The sequence below is a fragment of the Bubalus kerabau genome, chromosome 19 (assembly GCF_029407905.1).
Source record: "Bubalus kerabau isolate K-KA32 ecotype Philippines breed swamp buffalo chromosome 19, PCC_UOA_SB_1v2, whole genome shotgun sequence".
NCBI lineage: Eukaryota > Metazoa > Chordata > Mammalia > Artiodactyla > Bovidae > Bubalus > Bubalus kerabau.
In genome coordinates, this window is record NC_073642.1 from 55350217 (window position 1) to 55376237 (window position 26021).

General features: G+C 35.7%; 1 protein-coding gene across 4 annotated transcripts in view; it reads right to left on the minus strand.

Annotated features, from left to right (window-relative positions):
* Nucleotides 1-1991: 1991 nt before the first annotated feature.
* KLHL28 (kelch like family member 28) overlaps nucleotides 1992-26021 on the minus strand; it is a 33822-nt gene continuing 9792 nt past the window's right edge. For 3 of the 4 annotated variants that reach the window (XM_055556482.1, XM_055556483.1, XM_055556485.1), the window contains exons 2-5: nucleotides 12959-13857; nucleotides 10022-10465; nucleotides 7770-7978; nucleotides 1992-6636 (exon numbers count right to left, since the gene is read on the minus strand). In XM_055556482.1, coding sequence (XP_055412457.1) covers nucleotides 6473-6636; nucleotides 7770-7978; nucleotides 10022-10465; nucleotides 12959-13857 — 1716 coding nt within the window. In that variant the 3' untranslated portion in view covers nucleotides 1992-6472. Of the gene's footprint in view, nucleotides 6637-7769; nucleotides 7979-10021; nucleotides 10466-12958; nucleotides 13858-14928; nucleotides 15077-26021 lie in introns of those variants that run through there. The other variant, XM_055556486.1, reaches the window with a different exon arrangement.

Here is a 26021-nt window from a genome sequence, read left to right on the forward strand (position 1 = left end):
TAAGTTAAACAAAACACACAAAAAGCAATCAGTCAAATCTAGAACATGGGACAATCTACTAGACGAACAATCTCATTTATTAAGAAGTAAATGACATGAAGAGGGGGAGGAGGGCAGTGACTGGTAGGCAGAGATTAAAAATAACTTAGGGGTGTTAACTGTCAAAAGCAATGTATAAACCTTATTTAGCTCCTGACTCAACCAAGTAACAGAAAAAAAAATTCTGAGACAGTAAGGGAAATTTTAATACAGACCATACTAAATATTGGGCCTTCCAGGTGGCTTAGTGGTAAAGAATCTGCCTGCTATTGGAGAGAAGCAGATTCAGTCCCTGGGTCTGGAAGATCTTCTGGAGAAGGAAATGGCAACCCACTCCAGTATTCTTGCCTGGGAAATGTCACGGACAGAGAAGCCTGGTGGGTTACAGTCCATGAGGTCACAAGAACAGTCAGACACGACTTAGCAACTAAACAACAAATACTAAATATTATAAAAATATTAAATGTTTAAAGTGTGATTATATCAGTGGCGCTCATAGAATGAAATTTTTGAACATGTTTATCACTTCGAGATGCAGCCTCAATTATTTACCAGTTATATTGCATGTTTGGGATTCTCTTTAAAGTATTTCAGCCAAAAAAAAAAAAGTAGGGTGAAAAATGAGGAAAAGTAGGATTAACAAAATGTGCTTAATTGTTGAAGCTGGGTGATGGGTACAGGAAGATTCCATTTCTATTAAAAAGAGGGAGGAAAGAAGACATACCAGAACCGTTTCAACTGTTCTAAGCCTATCTTATCTTAACACAGAACTCAATTTTACTCCTGGCCTTCATAGTTTGGACTCTTGAAACAGTTTTTTGTATCCCATGATGAGTCTACTGCTGACTCCTACAATCTACTCATCCAAACTGAGCTGAAACTTTCACTCCCGTTCCCACACTGGCCCCAAACAAGAGAAGCATCTAGTAATTTTAGAAAGAACATTAGAGGCACTGCTAGGGCTCTGCCAGAGTGGCATTCTATTCTCCCTTACTTAAACAACAAAAGCCAAAAAAACGAAGGAAGTGTCTTTTTCATTCCTTAAGCAGACTGTAGGATATGGCTTGTTACCCCTTTACACCTTCCATTATGTCTTAAACATAACTAAACTCTAATAACTGCAGACAGATTTTCTGGGTAACATGAAAGCTATCTGTGAATGTCTTAGAATTTTGGGCTTCCCTGGTGGCTCAGACAGTAAATGCGTCTGCCTACAATGCAGAAGACCCAGGTTCAATCCCTGGGTCAGGAAGATCCCCTGGAGAAGGAAATGGCAATCCACTCCACTACTCTTGCCTGGAAAATTCCATGGGTGGAGGAGCCTGATGGGCTACAGTCCTTTCACTTTCACTAGAATTAAAAAGCAGAATTTCAAAAGCATCCAGTCTAGAAATCTTAAATCCAACATTTTAATGTCGTCCCGAAATGAGTATTTATATATATCATCTATAATACCTTAACTACTTCAGTATGTATCTGTTTCTACTTCAAGTCTAGGAGTTGCCCTCATTAAGAATGCAGTTGAGGGATGGTTAGCTGGCCTTCTAACCAGGAAACCCATGCTCAAGGCAAATACAAATATATCTCTTACCCATAATTTGATCTGTATCCAATGTTTTGCTAATTAGTATATTAAATGTCAGGGATATTTACTGGGGAAATTAAAGTTTTAAGATACGTGGAATGTTTAAAGATATTTCCAGCCCTTGTATGCAAGGGTTATCAGAATCCATTTGTTAATCCTGCTTTGTTAATCTAAAGAGTCTAAATATGTAGTAGAAGTTAGTTTAAGACATGTTTTCATTATAACCTGCTAACAGGGATGTAAAGGAGCAGCTATCCCACACTCAACTCCAATTTTTGTGGCCACTATCTTCTGAAAAGAACCTAAGAGTTGAGCATGACAAAGTCAGCTTGGGTCAATTCACAACAATGGATACACACACACAGTCTTGTTTTTCGTATTTATTTTAAATATTTCACATTAAATGAAATTTAACCATAGTCAATACAGAGCATAACCACAATAGTACACACAAAGAACTTTAAAAATAAAAGACAAAGGAATACAACCTTCAACAAGTTAAATGCCACTTTACTCTGTAAACAAAAACAAAAGAAAACCCTGATGCTAAAAAGATACATATTCAGAGGTAAAATACATATACAAAAACATTTAAACACTAACATAATCCACAACTAGATCACATTCTTTGCAAGAGTACAAATATTAGTACTCTACATCTACAAAATTTCATAATCCTGTTAAAATCAAAACCATCTCTGGTTTATGATACAGCACAATTCATAAGGCAAAAATATAGGCATTATCATCCAGTTCTTTAATTTCACTTGTTTTTAAGGCAAACTTGGAACTTTTTGCTTAGTATTTTAAAATAAACGGGACTTACACATGATAATTTGACAAAATTAACAATAAATTATCTCTAGTTAAATATGTATACGATAAAAAGACATATGGATAACAATTTTTCTCTCTGCAGAGATGTAAACTGGATTTTTAACTCCATATTCACACCAGTAAGAAAACTTGTAAACCTACAGTATTCAAAACTTACTGTTTTCCTCACTCTTTTCAAATGTATATCAACACTGAATCAACATCCTGTAAGTGAAATCTAATATATATGCAGCCATAGAATAACTGTATCTAATTAAATCATGTCTAACTAAAGTGCTGTTTTACAAAGGAAAAAAAGGTTAAGTAGAACTGGATGTTAACTTGACATGTGACATCTTTGTAAGTTCTTAACTTTTAAACTACAGAGGTTATAGAGGTTATCACAAGTTTATTGAACTTGAAGCAGTATATTTATTGTAGAATCTGATTTTCCTGAAAATGAGCACTTAGGTGACGATACCAGAAATCCAACACCAAAACTGAAAACACACAGCATTATATTTACATATTTTTTCCTTCAAAGTCAGCCAGAGCCTTGAAAGCATAATAAATATTTTAAAAATTTTCTATAGTTCTGTATTTCTACTAGAAAATATATTATCCAATTTTAGGAAAGCTGGAGTTACATAAATATTAGTTTTTTACATAATTCTATTTTATGTCATGTCAATAAAACCTAATTGGACACTAGAAGACACAAATGTTTATATATAAATTGGATCTCTGATCACTTCTCATGATGTTGGAAATAAGGAATTAGATTCACCGTTTACCATAACAGTTACTTGGGTATAAGTCTCCCTCACTATATTTTACTCTTTGAATGGAGGCTATATTTGCTTTATATTCCTAGCTCCCATAGCATCTAGCACAGTATCTTGTATGTATAGTAGACCCTCCATATTCGTCAAGTTACCAAAATAACTTTACAAAACCTAATGCCATTCTATTACTTGATAGTACATCCTATAATGTAATATTCATTCATGTGTAAAACAATATTAGCAATAACGTGGAAATTACATAACTAAACTATCCTTTGGACTACATTAATCACTTGAGTTCTATGACTATAGTCAACAAATATTAAATGGCTAAAAAATTCCTAACAGATTAAGTCTTATCATAATTACAGAGGGCAATTGTCTTCTAGCTGATTGGATTAATTTCTATTTCCCACTGTACTTTTTTCCAAAATAGTTTAGGCAATCTTAAATAGCCTTTTCCTTTCCTTGAGTGTACAAAATTATTTCTAAAATCTTCAGTCCTGGGAATTTATACTAAAACATTTTGACCCTTTTTAACGTAAAGAAATGTGGCTTTAAATTCACAATTTGTCAGTAAAGTATTCATGATGAAACTTCTCACAAATGTAAACAAGAAGGCTCTATTCTAAGGTTATCAGCTGTCTATTCTGTTATCAGCTGTCAGGTCACGATACCTCTGGTTGTTATGACAGTAAAGTAGGTTTAGCAAGCCTAACATAAATATTTCTAAATTTGAGGGTTTTTTCTCTTCCTTTTCCCAGGTTCTTATAATTGGTTCTCTAGGATATGGCTCGTACTATTGCCCAAGATGTTTCACATTTAGTCTTCACTGAGATGAAATTTAGGTTGTTCCAAAACAATGATCAACTTATGCCTTTGGTCTAATTTACCAAATGATTATATATTTTATAATAACACGACAGTGGGAATGATATGTACAGAAAACATTGTGAAAATGAGAGGTATACTATAGATCGGTTTACAATTAAAATAAATTTCTAGTCCTTCAAATTCCCTTATCTGATGGGGAGAGGGAATTAAAAACTTGGAATAGGATGTATTTAACAACTGATTAACATTTTTAGTATTATCAAGAAAAAATTCTTTTGACTGATATAAACAGAAAGAAAGTCGAGTTGGGGATTTAAAATTACGCGCGTGATGCAATCTGTTTTCAACTGCTTTAAACTGCTTTCTTTAAATGAAATCTAGGCCAGTCACAATAGTGCACCTTGTTTCTATTCAACAGATTTATTCAAATCAATGAAAAAGTTATTGCTCTATATCATTAAGTTATTCAAACAAGCAACATAGAAAATATTCAGCCTGTCAATTTTATTAGTAGCTCTTGTTGAGTTCTTAATTAGAAAGAGACTAAAATTCACTTGCAAGGTTTTATAATCTGTGCAAATATTTATAAAGCATGAAACTACCTATATTATTAAAGATGAGTTCACATAGTTTTGTAGTATGTATTTAAATCTACAACTGGCAGTTTATGGAAGAACAAGGAAAATGGAAAACTGCCCGGCTATAAGTAGTTTTCAAGAAATAACACATATCCTAAAAATGAACCTATGTATTATCATTATAAATGGCTTCTTAACAATAGTTCAGAACATTATGGCACTTAAGAATATAGTATGAATTTTTTTTTAAGACAAATATATATTAGTTTTAAAGAGACTATGAAAGAGACAGTGGGCAGTCTTAAAAAAGAAAAACGAAAGAAAAAAATAAGGAAAACAAAATTACTACAGTACCAAAAATACAAGTACCAACACTCTAATGCAAAGTAACGTATTCAAGATTAACAGACATTTACTAAAACATGCAAAACAAAATGAATTAGTCAGTTCTTTTAAATAAGCTGTCATTTAGTTTATAGCAAACAATTTTACTTTAAAAGATCATTTCTTTAGTCAAAGGAGAACTGAATTAGAACCATTACTCAAGTAAACATCGAGTTCCAGTTTTCCTCAATAACTTTAAAATATTCAGTTACCTAAGAAATGTATAAGGTAATGCTTAACTGCCTAGTGCTTTATATTTAATGCATATATTTCTGTTTTTAAGAAGGGCATATAACATCCAGCACAACAAAAAAAAAGACAAAGTATATCTTTAAATCACTATTCAGGAACCATGAAAAGCATAACATAGGCTGCTTGAATAATTTTTGGATGTAAATATTAGTATAATCACCAACATTTTTAATAAGCACAAATGAACCAAGCTAGTAAAAATGAAAAATACTATAAAAACATGTCATGCATATTTCATATTTAACATCCAAAAGAACATGTCACAGCCTTATAACAGATCCTACAGTTAGCACCATTTTTATATCTGAACACTTTGAAAAAGCAAACAAAAGTCTTAAAAAACTAAAATTATTGTAAGGTTACGTGAAAAAACTCAATGTGCACTAAGGGTGGCAACATTTGTCAAATATTTACATCAACACTGGGAAGCCTGCCGTACTTCTATAAAAAGAAATTGAAACGGATATGCGTAACTCTTTCTATCCGTGCTTAGCATAGCATAGATGGGTAACTAAATTCATCCAGCATTAACCTGCCCATATAAAAAAGGCATACACAGTAAATATCTGATTGCTTAAATAGGACTCCAAATCATGATAGTAAATGCATTTATCTTGGAAACTTATTATATCCCCAGCCCTAAAGCCATTTAGCAGGAAGAAAATCCAGGTGATTCACTATGGTGTATAATTTACAACCCTTAAAAATAGCGGGGTGGGGTGGGGTGGGGAGCAGCCCTTTGTTTAAAATGTGAAGCATCTGAGTTTATATCCAACAGACGTATCAGCGCTGTCTGGTGAGTGACTCAGTATACTCCAGCATCTAAGCATCTCTCACCATGGTGCACGACAAGGAGAAGGAAGAAAGCTAAATTTTTTTAAAAAGCAGCAAGGGTTTTTCCACATGTACACTTATGAACATAAAACTATTCTATCCCAGTATTAGGAAAAAAAAAGTGCACAATTCAGTTGGCAAGATCTTTGTTTTTTGTGGTTTTTTTTTTTTTGGATTACTGATTCACTATGTAATCAAGAGCAATCAAAGCTACTTGTCAGTTCAAAGTACCCAACGAAACTTTGAGTCTTCATGCCATTTTAAGTTAAAAAGAAAGCAGTGTAGCTTTGCGGCTTCAGAAACCTGGGCATCCTCTCATGCGTCACGAGGTCCGTCACTACACTATTTCCACAAGTCCACACTAGTTAAAGTGCAGTGAGTCCAAAATTGCAGCGACAGTATATCATGCCAGCTGAATCCAGCCACGTATCTGAGATAGGGTCATATTTCTGCACGGTATTCAGATATGAAGACCCTGAGTGACCACCAACTACATAAAGGTAGTTATCAATTACTGCAGCACCAACTCCTAGGAAAGGTAGGTTAAAAAATAGGAGGAAAAATATGTTAACCACGAAGCTGACTTCACACTAAATTTGTATTTAAATGTTTTCTTAAAATACATTTCAACAATCTATTATTCATTTTACAAGCAACAGAACAATACATGCTTACCGGAAAAAAAAAATCCCTTCACATAAAACAGCTCAAGTATTCCTTCATCTCTCCCCCCCAATCCTACTCTCCCTCTCCACCACAGTTAAGTATTAAGAATGTAGTATGTATCTTTCCACAAAGCCTTCTTCTCAATTTAAATTTCTATTTTTTAAAAAATCATTTACTTGTTTTCAAATATATTGACATTTTAAATATATATTAAACTATATAATTTATGCTTATAAATTCTACTGTATATACAGTTCTAAAAAGAACAAGGCTACTCTATTATTTTATATTTTCATTGTTTTGGGCTTTCTCACTCAATGGTACCACAGAAACTCATTATAGTAGATGACTAAAGCAGTGCATGCCATTTCCTCTTTTCAATTTCCTTTGTATGTTTATTTTTCAGGAGTTTCTTTAATCATAAATGCAAGGGATACTCCTAAAGCATTTCCACCAGTAAAATATTCCTCTTAAAATCATGTGATTTGAGTTTGGGTTCAAGGATAATTTCTTCTTTTCCTCAAAGAAGTATTTGTTTATCTTTATGCAACCTGAAGTCCAATCCTTTCCAGATCAACTGTATCTCTTGAGGAAGAGAGAACATTTGAAAGTGAACAGGCAGACCACTGATGTACAGTAAAAAAAACCCAAAAAACCAAATAGAACAATCCAAAGATACTGTGTGTGTGTAACACATAAAACAACGACATTTGTTACACGGACAAAAAGAGCTTCTATCAGATACTTTCTGTTATCAGTATTTCTCAAAATGTACTCTATAAGTTTAAAAAAATAACAATATATGCATTGGCATATTAAAATCACAGTAAAGAAATCTATATAGTTTTGTCTAATCAAGGTTGTCTGTCAAGTTCATCATAAAGGTTTTTTCTGGACAAGTCATTTACTGTTATATCCCAAGAAACTACTATTTTAAGAATATCACTATAAAAACATATTGTCCTATATGTTTAGATATTGGGACATTATTATTACCTGTTCTGGGTTCTTTCATTGGTCTGCACACAGTCCACTGATTTTGATGAGGATCGTATCTTTCAATGCTTGACAAATGTGAAACACCATTATGTCCACCCACCACGAAAATAAAGCCTAGCATGACACCCACACCAAAGTGAATCCTTTTATCTGCCATAGATGCAACCATCTCCCAGGAGTCTTTACTTGGATCGTAACGCTCCACACTGCAAACATTCACAAAAGAAAGAATTAATTCACATATTCTTTGGGTCACTCTTCCTCCTAAAGCAACTAAAACCCACCAGAGTTTTAAAAGTGCAAATGGACAGACATAAAACAAGAGCAGTTTGTTCCAAATATTTATATTTTGCTGATAAAATCGCAGGATAAAAGCTTACCTTGTAGACTGGTGCAGTAACAGCCATATCCTACTCCATTATATTGTACGAACAGTAAGGTGTGTGAAGGGCATAGAGCTTTTGAAGTCAGAAAATTTGGATTCAAGTACTAATACATACCCAAAGCTGAATAAACCCTGGCCCTACTACTTTGGATTTGTGTAACCCTAGAGAAGTCATTTCCTCTCATCTGCAAACATGGGGTAATACAACATCAAGGATTCATGTAAGAATAAAGTCCAGTGAGTATGCACGTGAAAGGACTTTGAAAATCACATACTGAACATACATGTTTCCTAAAGATACTAAGGATCTTCCACACAACTATGAGAAGGAAAGACGGTGAGGAGGAAAAGAGGATTTTTTCTTATAGGTGAATTCACAGTGACTTACTTCAGAATAAACACTAAAGATTTCCAAACACAAACTGGTTAATCATAATAATCTGAGTCATTCAGGAGAATTCCTTCAGGATTCAGATCAAGTCATTCAGGATTTAGATCAAGTGTGCATTCCAAGAATTCTTGGCATTTCCAAACTGGATTAGGAAATTCAAATCAAATCAGAATTTCCAAAAAAGTTTCCCTGGAAAATCCCAGAAGGTCTCTAAGCCTATGCTTTGCCCTGAAGGGGTACAAAGGCAAGTGGGCTGAGCCTATTCTGGTTCTAGCCTAACTTCTCAAGAAAGCCTGAAGCATTTGAGAGTCAGTCTGGAGTTCAGAATAGGGACTAGGCTGTAGGCTAGACTAAAAGACTAAACTATAACTATTTCTGAAAGTACACCAGGATAAAAAGAGTAAGAGCAAAATCACCAAACAAGAGTCTAGTGATTAACTTGTAACAAGAACTTAAAACTTCAACAGCATTATCTCAAAATTAAAGTATGTAATCTTTTATCTTACAAATTTCTGCTAGCAGCTTTTCAAAGAACACAAATGCATGTCTGGGCTCCAGATACTTTTCCTTCAACTAAAGGAGCAACAAAAAGGAGGAAAAATTTAGTCTGCACAGAAATAAAAATTTATAGATGAAATACTATTGTGTAACTACTTTCTCAGTCTGTTAACAAACCACCACACACTCTTTCATTAAAATGCTTATAATAAAATATGTACCAGTATTACAGATAAATACTATTAGATTCCTGGTGAATTTTTAAGCAAAATTAAAAATTTTGTGGGAAAAAAAATACTATTAGAGATGGTATTTTTAGAACCTCAACTTTCAACAAAGGATCAGAATTATGATTGATTTTCCTTATAAGCAGTCACTTTATACTTTTTTCCTCATATCTATTTCTCCTTTATTAAAAGAATACTACAAAACACAGAAATTTCACATTTAAACTCTAGCACAACTCAGATACATAATGATACACATATGATTATAGAATAAGAATCCAGAAAGGCATATTTAAATAAGGTTTAAAGTTTATGATGCATTATAATACCTTAAAAGTGTATAGAAATGACACTTTTCACTTTTTTATTCTATTAAGCAGTGCAATAACAGATCATTCACATACACACACACACACTTACACATACACACACTATCCCAAATCTAAAGTGATCTAACTTCACCATATTTTCAGACTCATGATTTTTAAAATCCAGTCCATTTATACTGATGAATGAATGTAAAATTTAATAAGTGGGAACTGATTTTTAGGTGTGTATTAAATCTCCATGTAGATCAATTACAGACATACTCACACGTGGAGCAGACTAAGTCTCCCAAGTACCTATTAACATTATTTTTAAATTAGAGAAGTTCATTTATATGCACAAATCATTTAAAATCTAGAAATCACTGTTAATGATACTTTCAAAAATCCACAAGCATATGCAACTTGATTAAGTTAAATACCTGTTCATGTGGGCAGGACCATACCCTCCAATGGCATATATCATTCCATCCAACACTGCTGCAGCAAAACAACTTCTTGTCGTAGTCATGGGTGCCACAGGTTGCCATTTTCTTACTTTGGGAATATACTTCTCTACAGATTGCAAGTAAGACTGTCCATCATAACCACCCAAAGCATAAAGTTCTCCTGCAAGCACCACTACTCCAAGGGTACTTCGACTCTCATTCATTCTCTCGAGAGAAGTCCAGGTATTTGTATCAGGATTCCAGCATTCTACTGAATTTTCATGTTTTCTGATAGTGATGCCAGGACGCACGTTAGTTTCAATACCACCTATAACATACACTTTTTGGTCTAAAACGCATATTCCAAATTCATAGCGAGGAATGTTTAGGGGTGCCAAACCAATCCAAGAGTCATTCTGAGGAAAGTACATCTCCACACTAAAGAACAAGCAGACAAATGTTAACATTTAAAACATCAAAATGGCCCATAAACAATATCTGGCAAAATAGAAGATACACATATGCTCTGATACAGCTATTGCATTCTTGTGTATCTATTCTACGCAATGCCTAGACAGATAGTTTGCAAAAGGACACAGAGAAATATTTATAGCAGCACAACACAATCATCTATCAAAAGGAGAATGCATAAATGTGATGTGTCCACCCTATGACTAAGCAATTCCATTCCTAGATATGCATGCAAAAGAAATGCACATATATATATGTCCAATGATGTTCACAGTAGCATTATTTTTAATAATCAAAAACTGAAAATAATCCAGATTTTTCATCAATTATAAAATGGATAAGTAAACTGTGCATATCTTGTAAGAAAATACTATATAGCAATGAAAACGAACAAACTACAACTACACGCACCAGCAGTGAACCTCACACATACAATGTTTAGGGAAACAGGCCAAATTGATTCTGTAATATGGTTTCATTTCCATCAAATTCAAAAGCATTTCTAATCTCTAGATTAGAAATGAGGATAGCAGTTACCTTCAGAGAGGACAGGGGGGGACCTTAAGGGTGGCTTCTGAGTGTTGGTTATATTCTTTTCGTGAAATGGTTTGTAATGCTTACTTGGTGATAACTCATTGAGCTGTATACTTGGAATTTGTGAACTTTTCTATATACGTGGAACATTTCAACTAATTTTTATAGTTAACATATTCATTACAGAAAGAAAATGTTATATTATGTCCATCTACTATAATGGAGAAGGCAAGGAGAAGACAATGGCAACCCATTCCAGTACTCTTGCCTGGGAAATCCCATGGACGGAGGAGCCTGGTAGGCTACAGTCCATGGGGTCGCAAAGAGTCGGACTCGACTGAGTGACTTCACTTTCACTATACTATCATATACCAATAAAACTAAATGAACTATTTACTCATGCAATCTCAATTTTATAAACTTTCTGTTCAATGAGAAAACACATCCTTAAAGAATATATATGGTATTACTGCATTTATATATAAAAACTTACAAAGCCTAACTATATATTGGGGCACATATGTGGCAAAATTACAACAAAATGCAAAAGAATAATCCATTAAAAATTCAGAATAGTAGTTACTTCTGGGGGAGAGAAGGAGATGGTATCCAGGAGGGGCATGAGGGAACTTTAAAGGTATTGTTAGCCCAACCTCAACAATACCAGTTTTAAACCACAATTAAAATGTACACCAAGACTTTTTAAAAGATAAAGAACCCACCAACTGACTTTGATTAAAAAAACAACAGTCTCCTCTTATTGGAGGAAACTCATTCTACTAAATGTCTGGAAATATTTTAGAATATTAAAGAAATATATTAAACATAAACATTTTCATAAAGCAATCTCAGTTAAGAGAAAAGCAAAGGTAACATCCAGCTATATTTTCAATGTACAAAAGTTATCTGTGTAACACAACACTGTTAATCAACTATATCTAATATAAAATAAAAAACAGACTAAAGTTACCAGTGGAATGCTCTAAATCATGATTGCTATGGGTCTAATTCAACCCACCAGCTACTTTTGTAAACACAGTTTTATTGGAACCCAGCCATTTCATTTGTTTATGTATTGTCTATGGCCACTCTTGTACCACAATGACAGACTTAGGTAGTTACACAGACCATATGCCCACAAAGTTTGAAATATTTACTATTTGGCTGGCTCTTCACAGAAAAAGTCTGACAACTCCTATTTAAGTTATTAGAAAAGAAAGCACTTTTTTACTACTGTTGTTAAAAAATATTTACATGAAGAAAATAAATTGCATGGAAATTCCAAACTTCTATTAGTATCCTATTTTTTATTTCCTTAGTGGTTATTCTGATTAATTGTACTCATTCAGACACATTCTTGTCCCAGTCTGCCTTCATCACAGATTCTTAGCTCTCTTCTTTAGCATTGTCTGATATAGCTAGCAATAATAAATCCTCTCTGACCTAGTCCGACTCAAAGATGTAAAGATTTCATAAAGGGAAAAAAAGGGCATAAAATGGTAGAAAAGTTCACGAGTAAGTAGGATGGATAAAATTTTTGCACTGGGAGGGAGGAGGGGTTAATTGAGAGTATTACAGAGAATGGACAACAATCTGATTAAAACAGACAGATAAGTGTTTTAAGAAGAAGAGAAAAAAATCAAAAAGAAGCAAAGAAAGTAAACAGGAAAATAAAACTATTTTAAAAATATAAAAAAATCAGCAAATTTTAAGAGTATACAATCTATTAGTGTGTGTTGTGCTAAGTCGCTTCAGTTGTGTCCAACTCTTTGCAATGCCATGGACCATAGCCCCCCAGGCTCCTCTGTCCATGGGATTTTCTAGGCAAGAATACTGGAGTGGCTTGCCATTTCCTCCTCCAGGGGATCTTCGCGACCCAGGGATCAAACCCACGTCACATCTATCCTTTAAAAGCCTTATATTTACCTATCTAAACAGGCAAACAGTCCAGATTTTCCTCCTACTGCACAAAGTACTTTGGGAGCACAGCGAGGTCGTGTCATCAAGACTGTCTGATGAGACAGTCTGTGTTCCGGCATAAAGTGGTACTTCAGAGCTTCATTCAAAAGATGTTTACAAGTGCGATCATCACGAATAAGATGATTTGCTTCATATAATCTAGTGAGAAACTTAACACTGAGCAACGGTAATCGCACACTGTTAAGTAGCTGAGCTAAGTACTTCTGGCGTTCTTGGACATCATACTTGATCCAAGACTCGAGTGCATAAAAAACAGTCTCTTCAGTAGCTACATTCAAACAGTCATTGGAAACGATTTCATCCAAATCAGCATGAGTGAGCTCAAAAAACTCTTCAGTCTGGCAAACAGCTTCAAAATTCTGGCATATGTATTTAGTGGCTGCCAAATAAAGGTCATGGCAACCATACGTCTCTGCAAAACGAGAAATTCCAATACAATTACCAGGATCAAGTTGGCTTTCAAGAAATGCACAACATTCTTTCAGGACAAGTTTTATCTGCAGTAGGTTTGCTGCTGGAAGGAGAGATTCAACTGTGTCTTGTGAAATAAAAACAGTCCCTGTATAGGCATATTCCACAATGGCCTGGAGAGCAGTCTCATCTATGCACTGAAACTCAACTTCACTGTTCTCTTTTTCAGAGAGGTTTCCAGTGAACATAGCTTTGAAATACGGGCTGATGCTGGCAAGTACCACTTTGTGAGCATGAATTTTAACATCACCTACTCGAAGAATGATGTCACAGAGTTCGTGATGTTGACGAAGAAGATTCAAGCCTTGTAGAAGTTGTTCAGAATGTAAGTGGGTTAAGTTAGCAAGCATGTAGGTCGGGGATGTGTGGTCCATCTACAGAAAAACAAAAGGCAAGGACAGTTATTTTGAAATAACCTATTTCAAAATAACCTTACAAATGATTCCTTTTTCAAGTAGCACAAAATAAATGAGATTTGTTGTTTATCTGCATGTTTGTTGGTTTTTAAATACCTTATACTACATACTAGACAGAGGCTTTTAGAGTTATTAATAGAAAGGATGTTAACAATCATTCAACTCCGTTATTACAGATATTAGGAAACAGAGGCTCCAAAATGATACAAGTCTCTTGACATGGACTTTTAAATCAGAACTCTGCCAACTCTTCTGTTTCCCTTCATTAGATTCAAGTCTGAGCTATCCCTGAAATAAAACACAATAGTGAAGAAAAAAAAAAAAAACTGCTTAAAGGAAAATTAATTTTGAAACAATGCTTGTAGTTATTTGGCTATTTTTCTCAATAATGATATCAATGTCTGTCAATCTAATCAACAGATACTTTAACTGAAAGGCAATTTCATGTTAACTCACATACTTTACCCAGAGATTCAATAATTATTTAGAAAAGGCATGCTGAATTTATAAAGATACCACTACTGTCAACTGATTCGATGACAACAAAAAATTAATGTGAACACAGTCTGGTATTCTATAAGGGCAATAAGGCTCACTTACTGATCTAGACCATACCTACTCAACTCCTGATACATCTGGATCATACCCACTCCATCTACTTAACACCCTGTGCTTCTGGAAGATGAAAAAGAATAAAAATAGAAAAGAAGAGAAAAGATGAGACCGGAAAGATGAATAAAAAGTGAGAGGCATTAAGAACTGGGGTATGTTGAATAACTGCTCTGGCAAAAGACATCCCCAACCTAATCCCTGGAAGCTTTGAATGGCACTTTACATGGCAAAAAAAAAAAAAAAAAAAAAAAGACTGTACAGACATGATTGAGGATTTTGAGATGGTGAGATTATCCTGGATTATCCAAGTACAATCACATTTACTTTATAAGAAGGCAGAAGGAGATCTGACACAGACAGAAGAAAAGAAGGTAATCTGACCACAGAGGCAGAGACTGGAGAGATGCAGTCACAAACCAATTAACACTGGCAGCCACCAGAAGCTGGAAGAGGTGAAGCACGCATTCTCCCCTGGAACCTCCAGAGGGCGCACAGCCCTGCCAACACCTTATTTCAGGCCAGCGTTACTAATTTCAGACTTTTGGCCTCTGTGACTGTAAGAGAATAAAGTTCTGTTATTTTAAGCAACTGAGTTTGTGGTAATTTGTCATAGCAGCCATAAGAAATTAATACACCAACACTTCAGAAGGGCTCATAGCAGCTGTTTAGAATAGATGAAAAGGATCGTAAGGCATCTACACGATACGAACTGTTTCTTTCCTATCTCATTCACTCTTCAAACACAAGTTTCAGGGATAATAATAATAATCTTAAAAAAGCAGAAGATTAGCTCCTATTTTAAAAGTATTATCAAATAAATTACAAAATTCTGAACATTAGTAAATAATATGAATGTTGGTAGGCTGGGGAGAATCTAACACTTCATTCCTGGGGCATTTTTAAGTGAAAATACTCAAATATTAAAACTTTGATCTTCACTAAGAATGTCATCATTTCACATTTGTTTCATCTGAATTTTATATATGTGAAAAATTTTTGTTAACATGACATTATAACTGATATCACCAACCTCTACTTCTGATCTCTCCAAATAATCCTATATACATCTAACAGAATAATTCTCAATCAGGGTACAGACAAGTCTCAAGAAACTTGTTGGTTTTCCAGTAGGTACTTTATTCCAGAACAGAATATTTTAAGAAAACAGCAACCAGAAGGCATATGTTTAGATCTGGATCTGTTCTTTTTACTTACTATAGTACTGACCTCTTAAAACTTATTTAACTTCTTTTTTAAGCCTTCATTTAATAGAAAAAAACTAGTTAATTATCTAGACTAAAAAGAAAAAAATGAACAACAGGAAAGGTGAGTAGACATACAAAATAAACAATAGAACTAGAAAGTGGTCCTGGCTACTTCACATCATTGACTTTATCTTACCTTCAATTTCCTTATCAAAGTGAGATCATAATATTAATAATGCATGAATGCATGCTAAGTCACTTCAATCGTGTCCAACTCTTTAAGACCCTATGGACTGTAGCCCACTACGCTCCTCTGTCCATGGGATTCTCAAGAATACTGAGTGGGTTGCCATGTTCTTCTTTAGGAGATCTTCCTGGCCCAGAGATTGAACCAACATCTCTTAAGTCTCCTGGCAAAGGCACGCAGGTTTCTTTACCACTAGCAGAACCTGGGAAGTCCAATGTTAATAATACCTGAACCATACATACCTCACAGTTTTTGAGGATCAAATTAGATAATGTACATGAAAACACAACAGACTGTAAGAATGATGAGTACAGGATACTATGGTGAGGCAACAGAAATGTAACAGTATTAGTGAAGAACATGGCCCTTGGAAATACAAGATAATGAGTTTTAGTCCTAACTGGCTCATATACTGTTATATGGAATTGGTACATTACTTAATCCAAGTATTAATTCTGTCATCCATAAAATAAGAATACAACCATATTTCGAAGGTTACATGAAAATGGCTTTATAAAGTTTCAGTTCAGTTCAGTTCAGTCGCTCAGTCGTGTCCAATTCTTTGTGACCCCATGAATCGCAGCACACCAGGCCTCCCTGTCCATCACCAACTCCCGGAGTTCACTCAAACTCATGTGCATCAAGTCGGTGATGCCATCCAGACATCTCATCCTGTCATCCCCTTCTCCTCCTGCCCCTAATCCCTCCGAGCATCAAGGTCTTTTCCAAAGAGTCAAGTCTTCGCATGAGGTGGCCAAAGTACTGGAGTTTCAGCTTTAGCCATCAGTCCTTCCAATGAACACCCAGGAATGATCTCCTTTAGGATGGACTGGTTGGATCTCCTTGCAGTCCAAAGGACTCTCAAGAGTCTTCTCCAACACCACACTTCAAAAGCATCAATTCTTCGGCACTCAGCTTTCTTCACAGTCCAACTCTCACATCCATACATGACCACTGGAAAAACCATAGCCTTGACTAGACGGATCTTTGTTGGCAAAATAATGTCTCTGCTTTTGAATATGCTAACTAGGTTGGTCATAACTTTCCTTCCAAGGAGTAAGCGTCTTTTAATTACATGGCTGCAGTCACCATCTGCAGTGATTTTGGAGCCCAGAAAAATAAAGTCTCTCACTGCTTCCACTGTTTGCCCATCTATTTCCCATGAAGTGATGGGACCAGATGCCATGATCTTCGTTTTCTGAATGCTGAGCTTTAAGCCAACTTTTTCACTCTCCTCTTTCACTTTCATCAAGAAGCTTTTTAGTTCCTCTTCACTTTCTGCCATAAAGGTGGTGTCATCTGCGTATCTGAGGTTATTGATATTTCTCCTGGCAATCTTGATTCCAGCTTGTGCTTCTTCCAGCCCAGCGTTTCTCATGATGTACTCTGCATAGAAGTTAAATAAGCAGGGTGACAATATACAGCCTTGACATACTCCTTTTCCTATTTGGAACCAGTCTATTGTTCCATGTCCAGTTCTAACTGTTGCTTCCTGACCTGCATACAGGTTTCTCAAAAGGCAGGTCAGGTGGTCTGGGATTCCCATCTCTTTCAGAATCTTCCACAGTTTATTGTGATCCACACAGTCAAAGACTTCGGAGTAGTCAATAAAGCAGAAATAGAAGTTTTTCTGGAACTCTGTTGCTTTTCCCATGATCCAGCGGATGTTGGCAATTTGATCTCTGGTTCCTCTGCCTTTTCTAAAACCAGCTTGAACATGAGGAAGTTCACGGTTCACGTATTGCTAAAGCCTGGCTTGGAGAATTCTGAGCATTACTTTACTAGCGTGTGCGATGAGTGTAATTGTGCGGTAGTTTGAGCATTCTTTGGCATTGCCTTTCTTTGGGATTGGAATGAAAACTGAATTTTTGCAGTCCTGTGTGGCACTGCTGAGTTTTCCAAATTTGCTGGCATATTGAGTGCAGCACTTTCACAGCATCATCTTTCAGGATTTAAAAGAGCTCAACTGGAATTCCATCACCTCCACTAGCTTTGTTCATAGTGATGCTTTCTAAGGCCCACTTGATTTCACATTCCAGGATGTCTGGCTCTAGGTGGGTGATCACACCATCGTGATTATCTTGGCTGTGAAGATCCTTTTTGTACAGTTCTTCTGTGTATTCCTGCCACCTCTTCTTAATATCGTCTGCTTCTGTTAGGTCCATACCATTTCTGTCCTTTATCGAGCCCATCTTTGCATGAAATGTTCCCTTGGTATCTCTAATTTTCTTGAAGAGATCTCTAGTCTTTCCCATTCTCTTGTTTTCCTCTATTTCTTTGCATTGGTCGCTGAGGAAGGCTTTCTTATCTCTCCTTGCTATTCTTTGAAACTCTGCATTCAGATGCTTATATCTTTCCTTTTCTCCTTTGCTTTTCACTTCTCTTCTTTTCACAGCCATTTGTAAGACCTCCCCAGACAGCCATTTTGCTTTTTTGCATTTCTTTTCCATGGGGATGGTCTTGATCCCTGTTTCCCATACAATTTCACGAACCTCCGTCCATAGATCATCAGGCAGTCTATCTATCAGATCTAGTCCCTTAAATCTATTTCTTACTTCCACTGTATAATCATAAGGGATCCGATTTAGGTCATACCTGGATGGTCTAGTGGTTTTCCCTACTTTCTTCAATTTAAGTCTGAATTTGGCAATAAGGAGTTCATGATCTGAGCCACAGTCAGATCCTGGTCTTGTTTTTGCTGACTGTATAGAGCTTCTCCATCTTTGGCTGCAAAGAATATAATCAATCTGATTTCGGTGTTGACTATCTGGTGATGTCCATATGTAGAGTCTTCTCTTGTGTTGTTGGAAAAGGGTGTTTGTTATGACCAGTGTGTTCTCTTGGCAAAACTCTATTAGCCTTTGCCCTGCTTCATTCCACATTCCTAGGCCAAATATGCCTGTTATCCCAGGTGTTTCTTGACTTCCTACTTTTGCATTCCAGTCCCCTATAATGAAAAGGACATCTTTTTTGGGTGTTAGTTCTTTTTTTTTTTTTTTTTTGGGGGGGGGGTGTTCTAAAAGGTCTTGTAGGTCTTCATAGAACTGTTCCAACTTCAGCTTCTTCAGCATTACTGGCTGGGGCATAGGCTTGGATTACCATGATATTGAATGGTTTGCCTTGGAAACAAACAGAGATCATTCTGTTGTTTTTGAGATTGCATCCAAGTACTGCATTTCAGACTCTTTTGTTGACCATGAGGGCTACTCCATTTCTTCTAAGGGATTCCTGCCCACAGTAGTAGATATAATGGTCATCTGAGTTAAATTCACCCATTCCAGTCCATTTTAGTTCGTTGATTCCTAGAATGTCAACGTTCACTCTTGCTTCCAATTTGCCTTGATTCATGGACCTAACATTCCATATTCCTATGCAATATTGCTCTTTACAGCATCGGACCTTGCTTCTATCACCAGTCGCATCCACAACTGGGTACTGTTTTCGCTTTGGCTCCATCCTTTCATTCTTTCTGGGAGTTATTTGTCCACTGATCTCCAGTAGCATATTGGGCACCTACCGACCTAAGTTCCTGAAAACCTGAAGTGCTATGAATACAGCACTTGTCTCATTCTCTTCTCATGATCCTCACTTTTACCAGTTTCATTCTTTCCATAATGACCTTTCACTCCAATAAAGCTCATGTAATTACAACAGCTCAATATAAGTATTTTCTTACCATTTGCCAGATTTTGTCTATAAACTTTCTCCTCTCCCATCTTCTATCCAATTCCAATTTTGAAAAGGCTAGGTCACAATTAATTTCATCTTAAAGTCTATAAACATTTAGGTACTCAATTCCTTTACATGCAATTAATTAAAAATGGTGTTTTGTGAAACATATCCCTCTCTACTCTCATTTGTCTGATTTAACAAGGAGATGTTATTCAGAATGAAAAGTGAGCAACAAACAGGAAACTGAATGATACAGAAAATAAGAGTATGAAAAAGGACACCTGTTTAATACAATGAGACAAGAAAGGGAAATAAAAGGTATATTGATTGGAAAGAAAGAAACAAAACTATCTTTGTTGGCAGATGACATGACTGTCTATGTAGAAAACCCAAAACAAAACCCACCCTCCCCCCCCCCCCCCCCCAACGCTGCAACTAGGAAGCAATTATAGCAAGTTTGCAAGATACAAGGTTAATATACAAAAGTCAATTACTTTTCTATAAAGCATCAATGAACAAGTAAAAGTTGAAATTTAAAACATATTATCATTTACATAACACCTAAAAATTGAAATACTTATATATAAATCTAACAAAATATGTAGAAGATCTATATGAGAAAAAGTATAAAATTCTAATAAAAGAAAGCAAAGAACTAAATAAATGGAGAGAGATTCCATGTTCATGGATAAGACTCTCAACATTATCAAGATGTCGATTCTTCCTGACTTGCACTACGGATTCAACGTAATCCCAATCAAAATTCTAGCAAGTTATTTTGTGGATGGTGAAAACTGATTCTAAAGTTTTCACAGAGAGACAAAATACCCGGAATAGCCAACTCAATATTGAAAAAGAAGAATAAAGTCAAATGACTCATACTACCCAATTTCAAGCATTATTATAAAGCTATAGTAATGAAGACAGAATGGCACCAGTGAAAGTGCAGACAAATAGACCAGTGGAACAGAGTGTCTAGAAATAGACCCACATAAACACAGTTAACTGATCTTTAACAAAGCAAGAAAGGCAATACAATGGAGGTCTTTTCAACAAATGGAGGTGGAATGGATATCCACAAATAAAAAAATGAAACTGCACACAGTCCTTACTTATATCCTTCAGAAAAATTAACTCAAAACGGATTACAGACCTAAATGTAAAATGCAAAACTATAAAACACTTAGAAGATAACACAAGAGTAAATTCTAGATGACCTTGGGTATGGCAATGATTATTTTTAGAGATGACACCAAGGCACAATCCATACAAGAAAGAATGGTAAGCTGGACATCCCTATTAAAAACAAAACAAACACATATACATTCACTCACGCACAAAAAACCCACAAAAACTTCTACTTTGGGAAAAACTTGTCAAGAGAATAAGAAGACAAGCCACACACTGGGGGAAAATATCTGTAGAAAACCACAACTGATAAAGAACTATTATTCAATTAAACAAAGAACTTTTAAAATTAAACAATAAGAAAATTAACAACCTGATTAAGAAATGGATTAAAGACCTTAACAGACACCTCACCAGAAAAGATACAAAGAGTAAGCAGATGAAATGATGTCAGGGGTCATCAGGAAATTGCATATTAAGACAACAATGAAATACTACCTCACACCTATTAGAATGGTTAAAACCCAGAACCCTGAGAACACCCAACGTGAGGGACAATATGGGGCAAAAGGAACTTTCATTCATGGCTAGTGGGAATCCAAAATTGTACAGCAACTCTGGAAGACACTTTGATAGCTTCTTATAAAACTAACCTGTATGGTTTTATAAGTGACTTCCCTGGTGGCTCAGACGGTAGAGCGTCTGCCTACAATGCAGGAGACCTGGGTTCAATCCCTGGGTCGGGAAGATCTTCTGGAAAAGGAAATGGCAACCCATTCCAGTATTCTTGCCTGGAAAATCCCATGGTCGGAAGAGCTTGGTAGGCTACAGTCCATGGGGTTGCCAAGAGTCGGACACGACTGAGCGACTTCACTTTCTTTTCTTTCTTATAAAACTAAACATAGTCTTACCATACAATCCTGCATTTGCCTTCCTATTTACCCAAATGAACTGAAAATTTATGTCCACACAAAAACTTGCACGTGGATGTTTATAGCAACTTTATTTTGAAGTGCCAATACTTGGAAGCAACCAAGGTGTCCTTCAGGAGGTGAATGGGTAACTATTAAACTATGCTACACGAATACCACAGAATATTATTCAGTGCTAAAAGAAATGGGCTGTCGAGCTCCTAAAGACATAGAGGAAATGTCTTATCAAGTAAAAGAAGCCAACTGACAATGCTATACGCTGCAAGAGTCCAATTATATGATATTCTGGAAAAGGTAAAAGTATAAAGACAGTAAAAATATCAATGGTTGCTAGGGGTTTTGGGGAGGGAAGATGAATAGGCAAAGCACTCAGGACCTTTAGGGCAGTGAAATTACTCTATATAACACTATAATGGTAGATGTGTATCATTATACACCTGTCCCAACCCACAGAATATACAACACTGAGAATGAACCCTAAGGTGAATTATGGACTTCGGGGGATAATGTGTCAATATAAGTTCACCTATTGAAACAAACGCACCACTACGGTGGGGGACATGGATGATGGGGGAAGGTATGCACGTGCTGGTGAAGGGTGGAAATGGGAAACCTCTGTACGCTCCTTAATTTTGCTGTGAACCTAAAACTGTACTTAAATCTTTTAAAAAGTAAATCAAGCAAGAAAAATAGGAGATCTAGCTACTTTATAAGTTCATACCTCTCCCAGACCAAATAATTATGTCCTACGATATTTAAAAGAACTTCTGAATGAGACTCCTGAATCACTGCCAGTGCCACAAGACTAAAGACTGTTTTAAAAAATAAGACAGTAATTTCTAGTAACATCTTGGAAAGGATAATGTTAATTTTAGATAACACTATAAAACAAGTTATTAAAGAGTTGATTTGTGAATACTGAGATGATGATGCAGTGATTTCTAACACTAGGATGGACGAACTAACAAGAAGATGTGTCACAGATGAATCTTGGGGTTTCTTTTTATGTATTTGGAAGACTTGCAGATCAGAAAAATACATGATATTTAAAGACACGATTTTGAGAACAAAACCAGAAATATAATAAGCTAGTTCAGTTAGCTAAACTAGCATGTGGTTGGATAACCACACTACAGTATACTACTTAATGGAATGAGGTCTACCTGGAGGGAGGTTTCTGCTGGTATGGTGTAAGGCCAAGATGAAGATACTGGGGGCAGGCCCTTTAGCTCTGCAGATGATACAAAGCTGCAGAGGACAACAAATACATCAGCCAGTAAAACATGTATCCAAAACGACCTGACATCTAACAAGAAGAAATTTAAGAGGGATAAATGTTAAAATTCTATAGTGGATTCCAGAACAACTATACAAGTATAGAATAAGAGAGAAAAGACTCACCAGTTGGATGCGAATCTTAGGGAGGTTTAATGTGCATTGATAGAACTATAATACATAGAACTAAAGAGGAGACATTCCACTTGGCTCTCCAAATGTCAGACCATATCTGGAATACAGATTTGGGGTACCATCCTTTAAAAGGAATCTAAGCAAAGTAAAACAGCTGATGAAGAGAAGAACTTCAAGACACGTATTATGAGTATGGAGTCCTTTAAAAAAAAAAAGGAAATCTGAGAGCTGTGTGAAAAACCAAAGGGTGAAAGTTACTCAATAACAATAATACAGAATTGTTTTGAGGATTAAATGTGTTTATATATATGAAGGGCTTAGAATAGTGTCTATCATTTAGTAAGCTTGTGATAAATATTATTTTATTCATTATTAAGCCATTACTAGTGATTTTTTTTTTTTTTTACATTGTCCGCTTTAGAGGTACTCTGCTTTTTACGTTGTACCATCTCTTACTATTGGGTAAATCTACTTGGTACCACTGACATCTTGGACTACATAAAGTATTAAAGAATTATTGATTCTCAAAATAAGTTAATAAGTTATTGGTTAGAGCCATTTTTAGTGTAAGAAGAAATCATACAGTAATAGATCAAAAATTAAACTAATTTTTGTGTACCCAATTGAAGACTGGCAAATTACCATTAACATAATATGAAAGTTTAACACAATACTGATTTGTAAATAAACACATATATGTACACATGCAACACACAAAAACACACGTTTGGGTAAATATGACACATATCCAAATATGCAGGACGGTACGATTTTAAGAAACTGGGCTCTGGAAATCAGGCCCCTTGGGTTGTCTGTGCTATTTCAATAGCGATGTGACCTTAGGAAAGTGATCTTAAAGTCTCAGTTTCCTCATCTGTAAAGCACACACAAAATGGTACCCATTAAGTACCTGACGACTGTTATGTACTACTTATTATCTTCCTGAGGAATATTCAGTTTTTGCCAGCTAAAACCATGTGACTCCCTTCCATGCTCACCAAAAAAACGAACGAGGCTGACTTACTGTCAAATGAACAAATACAAACAGGTCAAGGCCAAAGCCTGACTAATGTGACCAGAAAAGATACAGTAAGCCACTTTTGTATTTAGACAGTTTATTACTCACAGACAGTAAAAGACTAAGCTCCCTGGATCCCTGCCCTACACACCAAAAAGGAAAATGCATACAAAGGAGGCTGGATGGCAGCAGCAGTTCTGCATTCCACAGCTCTGCTACGTGCAAGTCCCATACCTCAGCACACTTGCGTGTGTTAGTTGCTTAGTTGTGTCTGACTCTGCAACCCCACGGACTGTAGCCCGCCAGGTTTCTCCGTCCATGGAATTCTCCAGGCAAGAATACTGGAGTGGGTTGCCATTTCCTTCTCCAGAGGATCTTCCCAGCCAGGAACTGAACTCAGGTCTCCTGCACTGCAGGAAGATTCTTTACCGTCTGAGCTAGCAGGGAAGCCCCATCACTCTAGAAAGGTAAAGAGAAACAGCATCATGGCAGACTTCCAGGGGAGACAGAGAGGCACGTGGGAGATGGCCCTGTAGCAGTTCCTTAAGGACTTTCCTCTCATGTTCCAAGAGAATCACAAGGTGTTCCAAGACTCAGATAAGCTTCAGTCCCACAGTCCAAGCTTTTGCCTATGTGTATACATGCAAGGTCAGAATACCATGATGAAGCAGTTTCCCTATACTTATACCCTTTATTGTATTTCTCCTTTTTTCTCTCCAAAATAATAAAAATGATCAAAGTTTTAAAAAGCACTCAAGGAAGGATACTGGTAAAGATGACATACATTTTTAAAAGAACACCCAGAGGGATGGAATGGGGAGGGAGGAGGGAGGAGGGTTCAGGATGGGGAACACATGTATACCTGTGGCGGATTCATTTTGATATTTGGCAAAACTAATACAGTTATGTAAAGTTTAAAAATAAAATAAAAAAAAAAGATTAAAAAAAATAAAAAAATAAATAAATAAATAAAAAATAAAAGAACACCCATACATATTTCTATCATTGGACTGGATACAAATGACACGATGTCCACTCCCTTTAAGAACTACTGAGAATAAAGTTTAAGAGATTATATTCTTATAACCAAAATGATTTGAACTATGAACTTTAAAAACAGTAAATATAGGGAACTTAAAATGAATTACATTGAAGATTTGTCATAACACATCATTTTTAACACTTTAAATTTGACTTCTCTCGCTCAAGAAATTTGACTTTAGAGAAATTCACAGAATTTTCGAAAGAGAAAGCTTTAAAACAATGGTTCTCAAAATATGATCCTTGCACTAGCAGCATCAGTATCACCTAGGATCTGCTAAAATGCAAATTCTTGAGCCCAAGCACACACCTAACCTCAGGATTCAGAAACTACAGAGAGGAAGGAGCAGCAATCTGTGTTTCAAGAATGTATTAGCATTCTTATGCACGTTCATGTTTTAAAATCAGTTAAAATATTTCCAGCACAAGTGTAACTACTTAAAAATTATTGCAAATTCTAACTGTACCTCCTTCAAAACTATGAATTACAACTGTGACTATACTTGGTTCTTATTTACCCATAAATGGCTAAAAATAGCTCACGGCAGCAAGAATTCCCAATCTTCAAAACCTGACCTTTGCCAGCTTTACACAGTTTCATTTATCTTATCAATAACCTTGTGCACAATGAAATGTAAGTACCATGGAAAACAGGAAAGAACAGTGAGTCAAAGTGTGCATTTCAGGGCCAGAGAGATGAATGGGTTCAAGTCAACATTTGACTACTTAGTAGCTGCAGACTTTAGGCAAATTACTTACTCTAAACTTGAACATTCTCATTTGTAAAATCTGTTGTGGATTAAATAGAATGTTTGGTTTGGAGAAACTAATCAGTGGAGAAGAATAGAAAATACAGA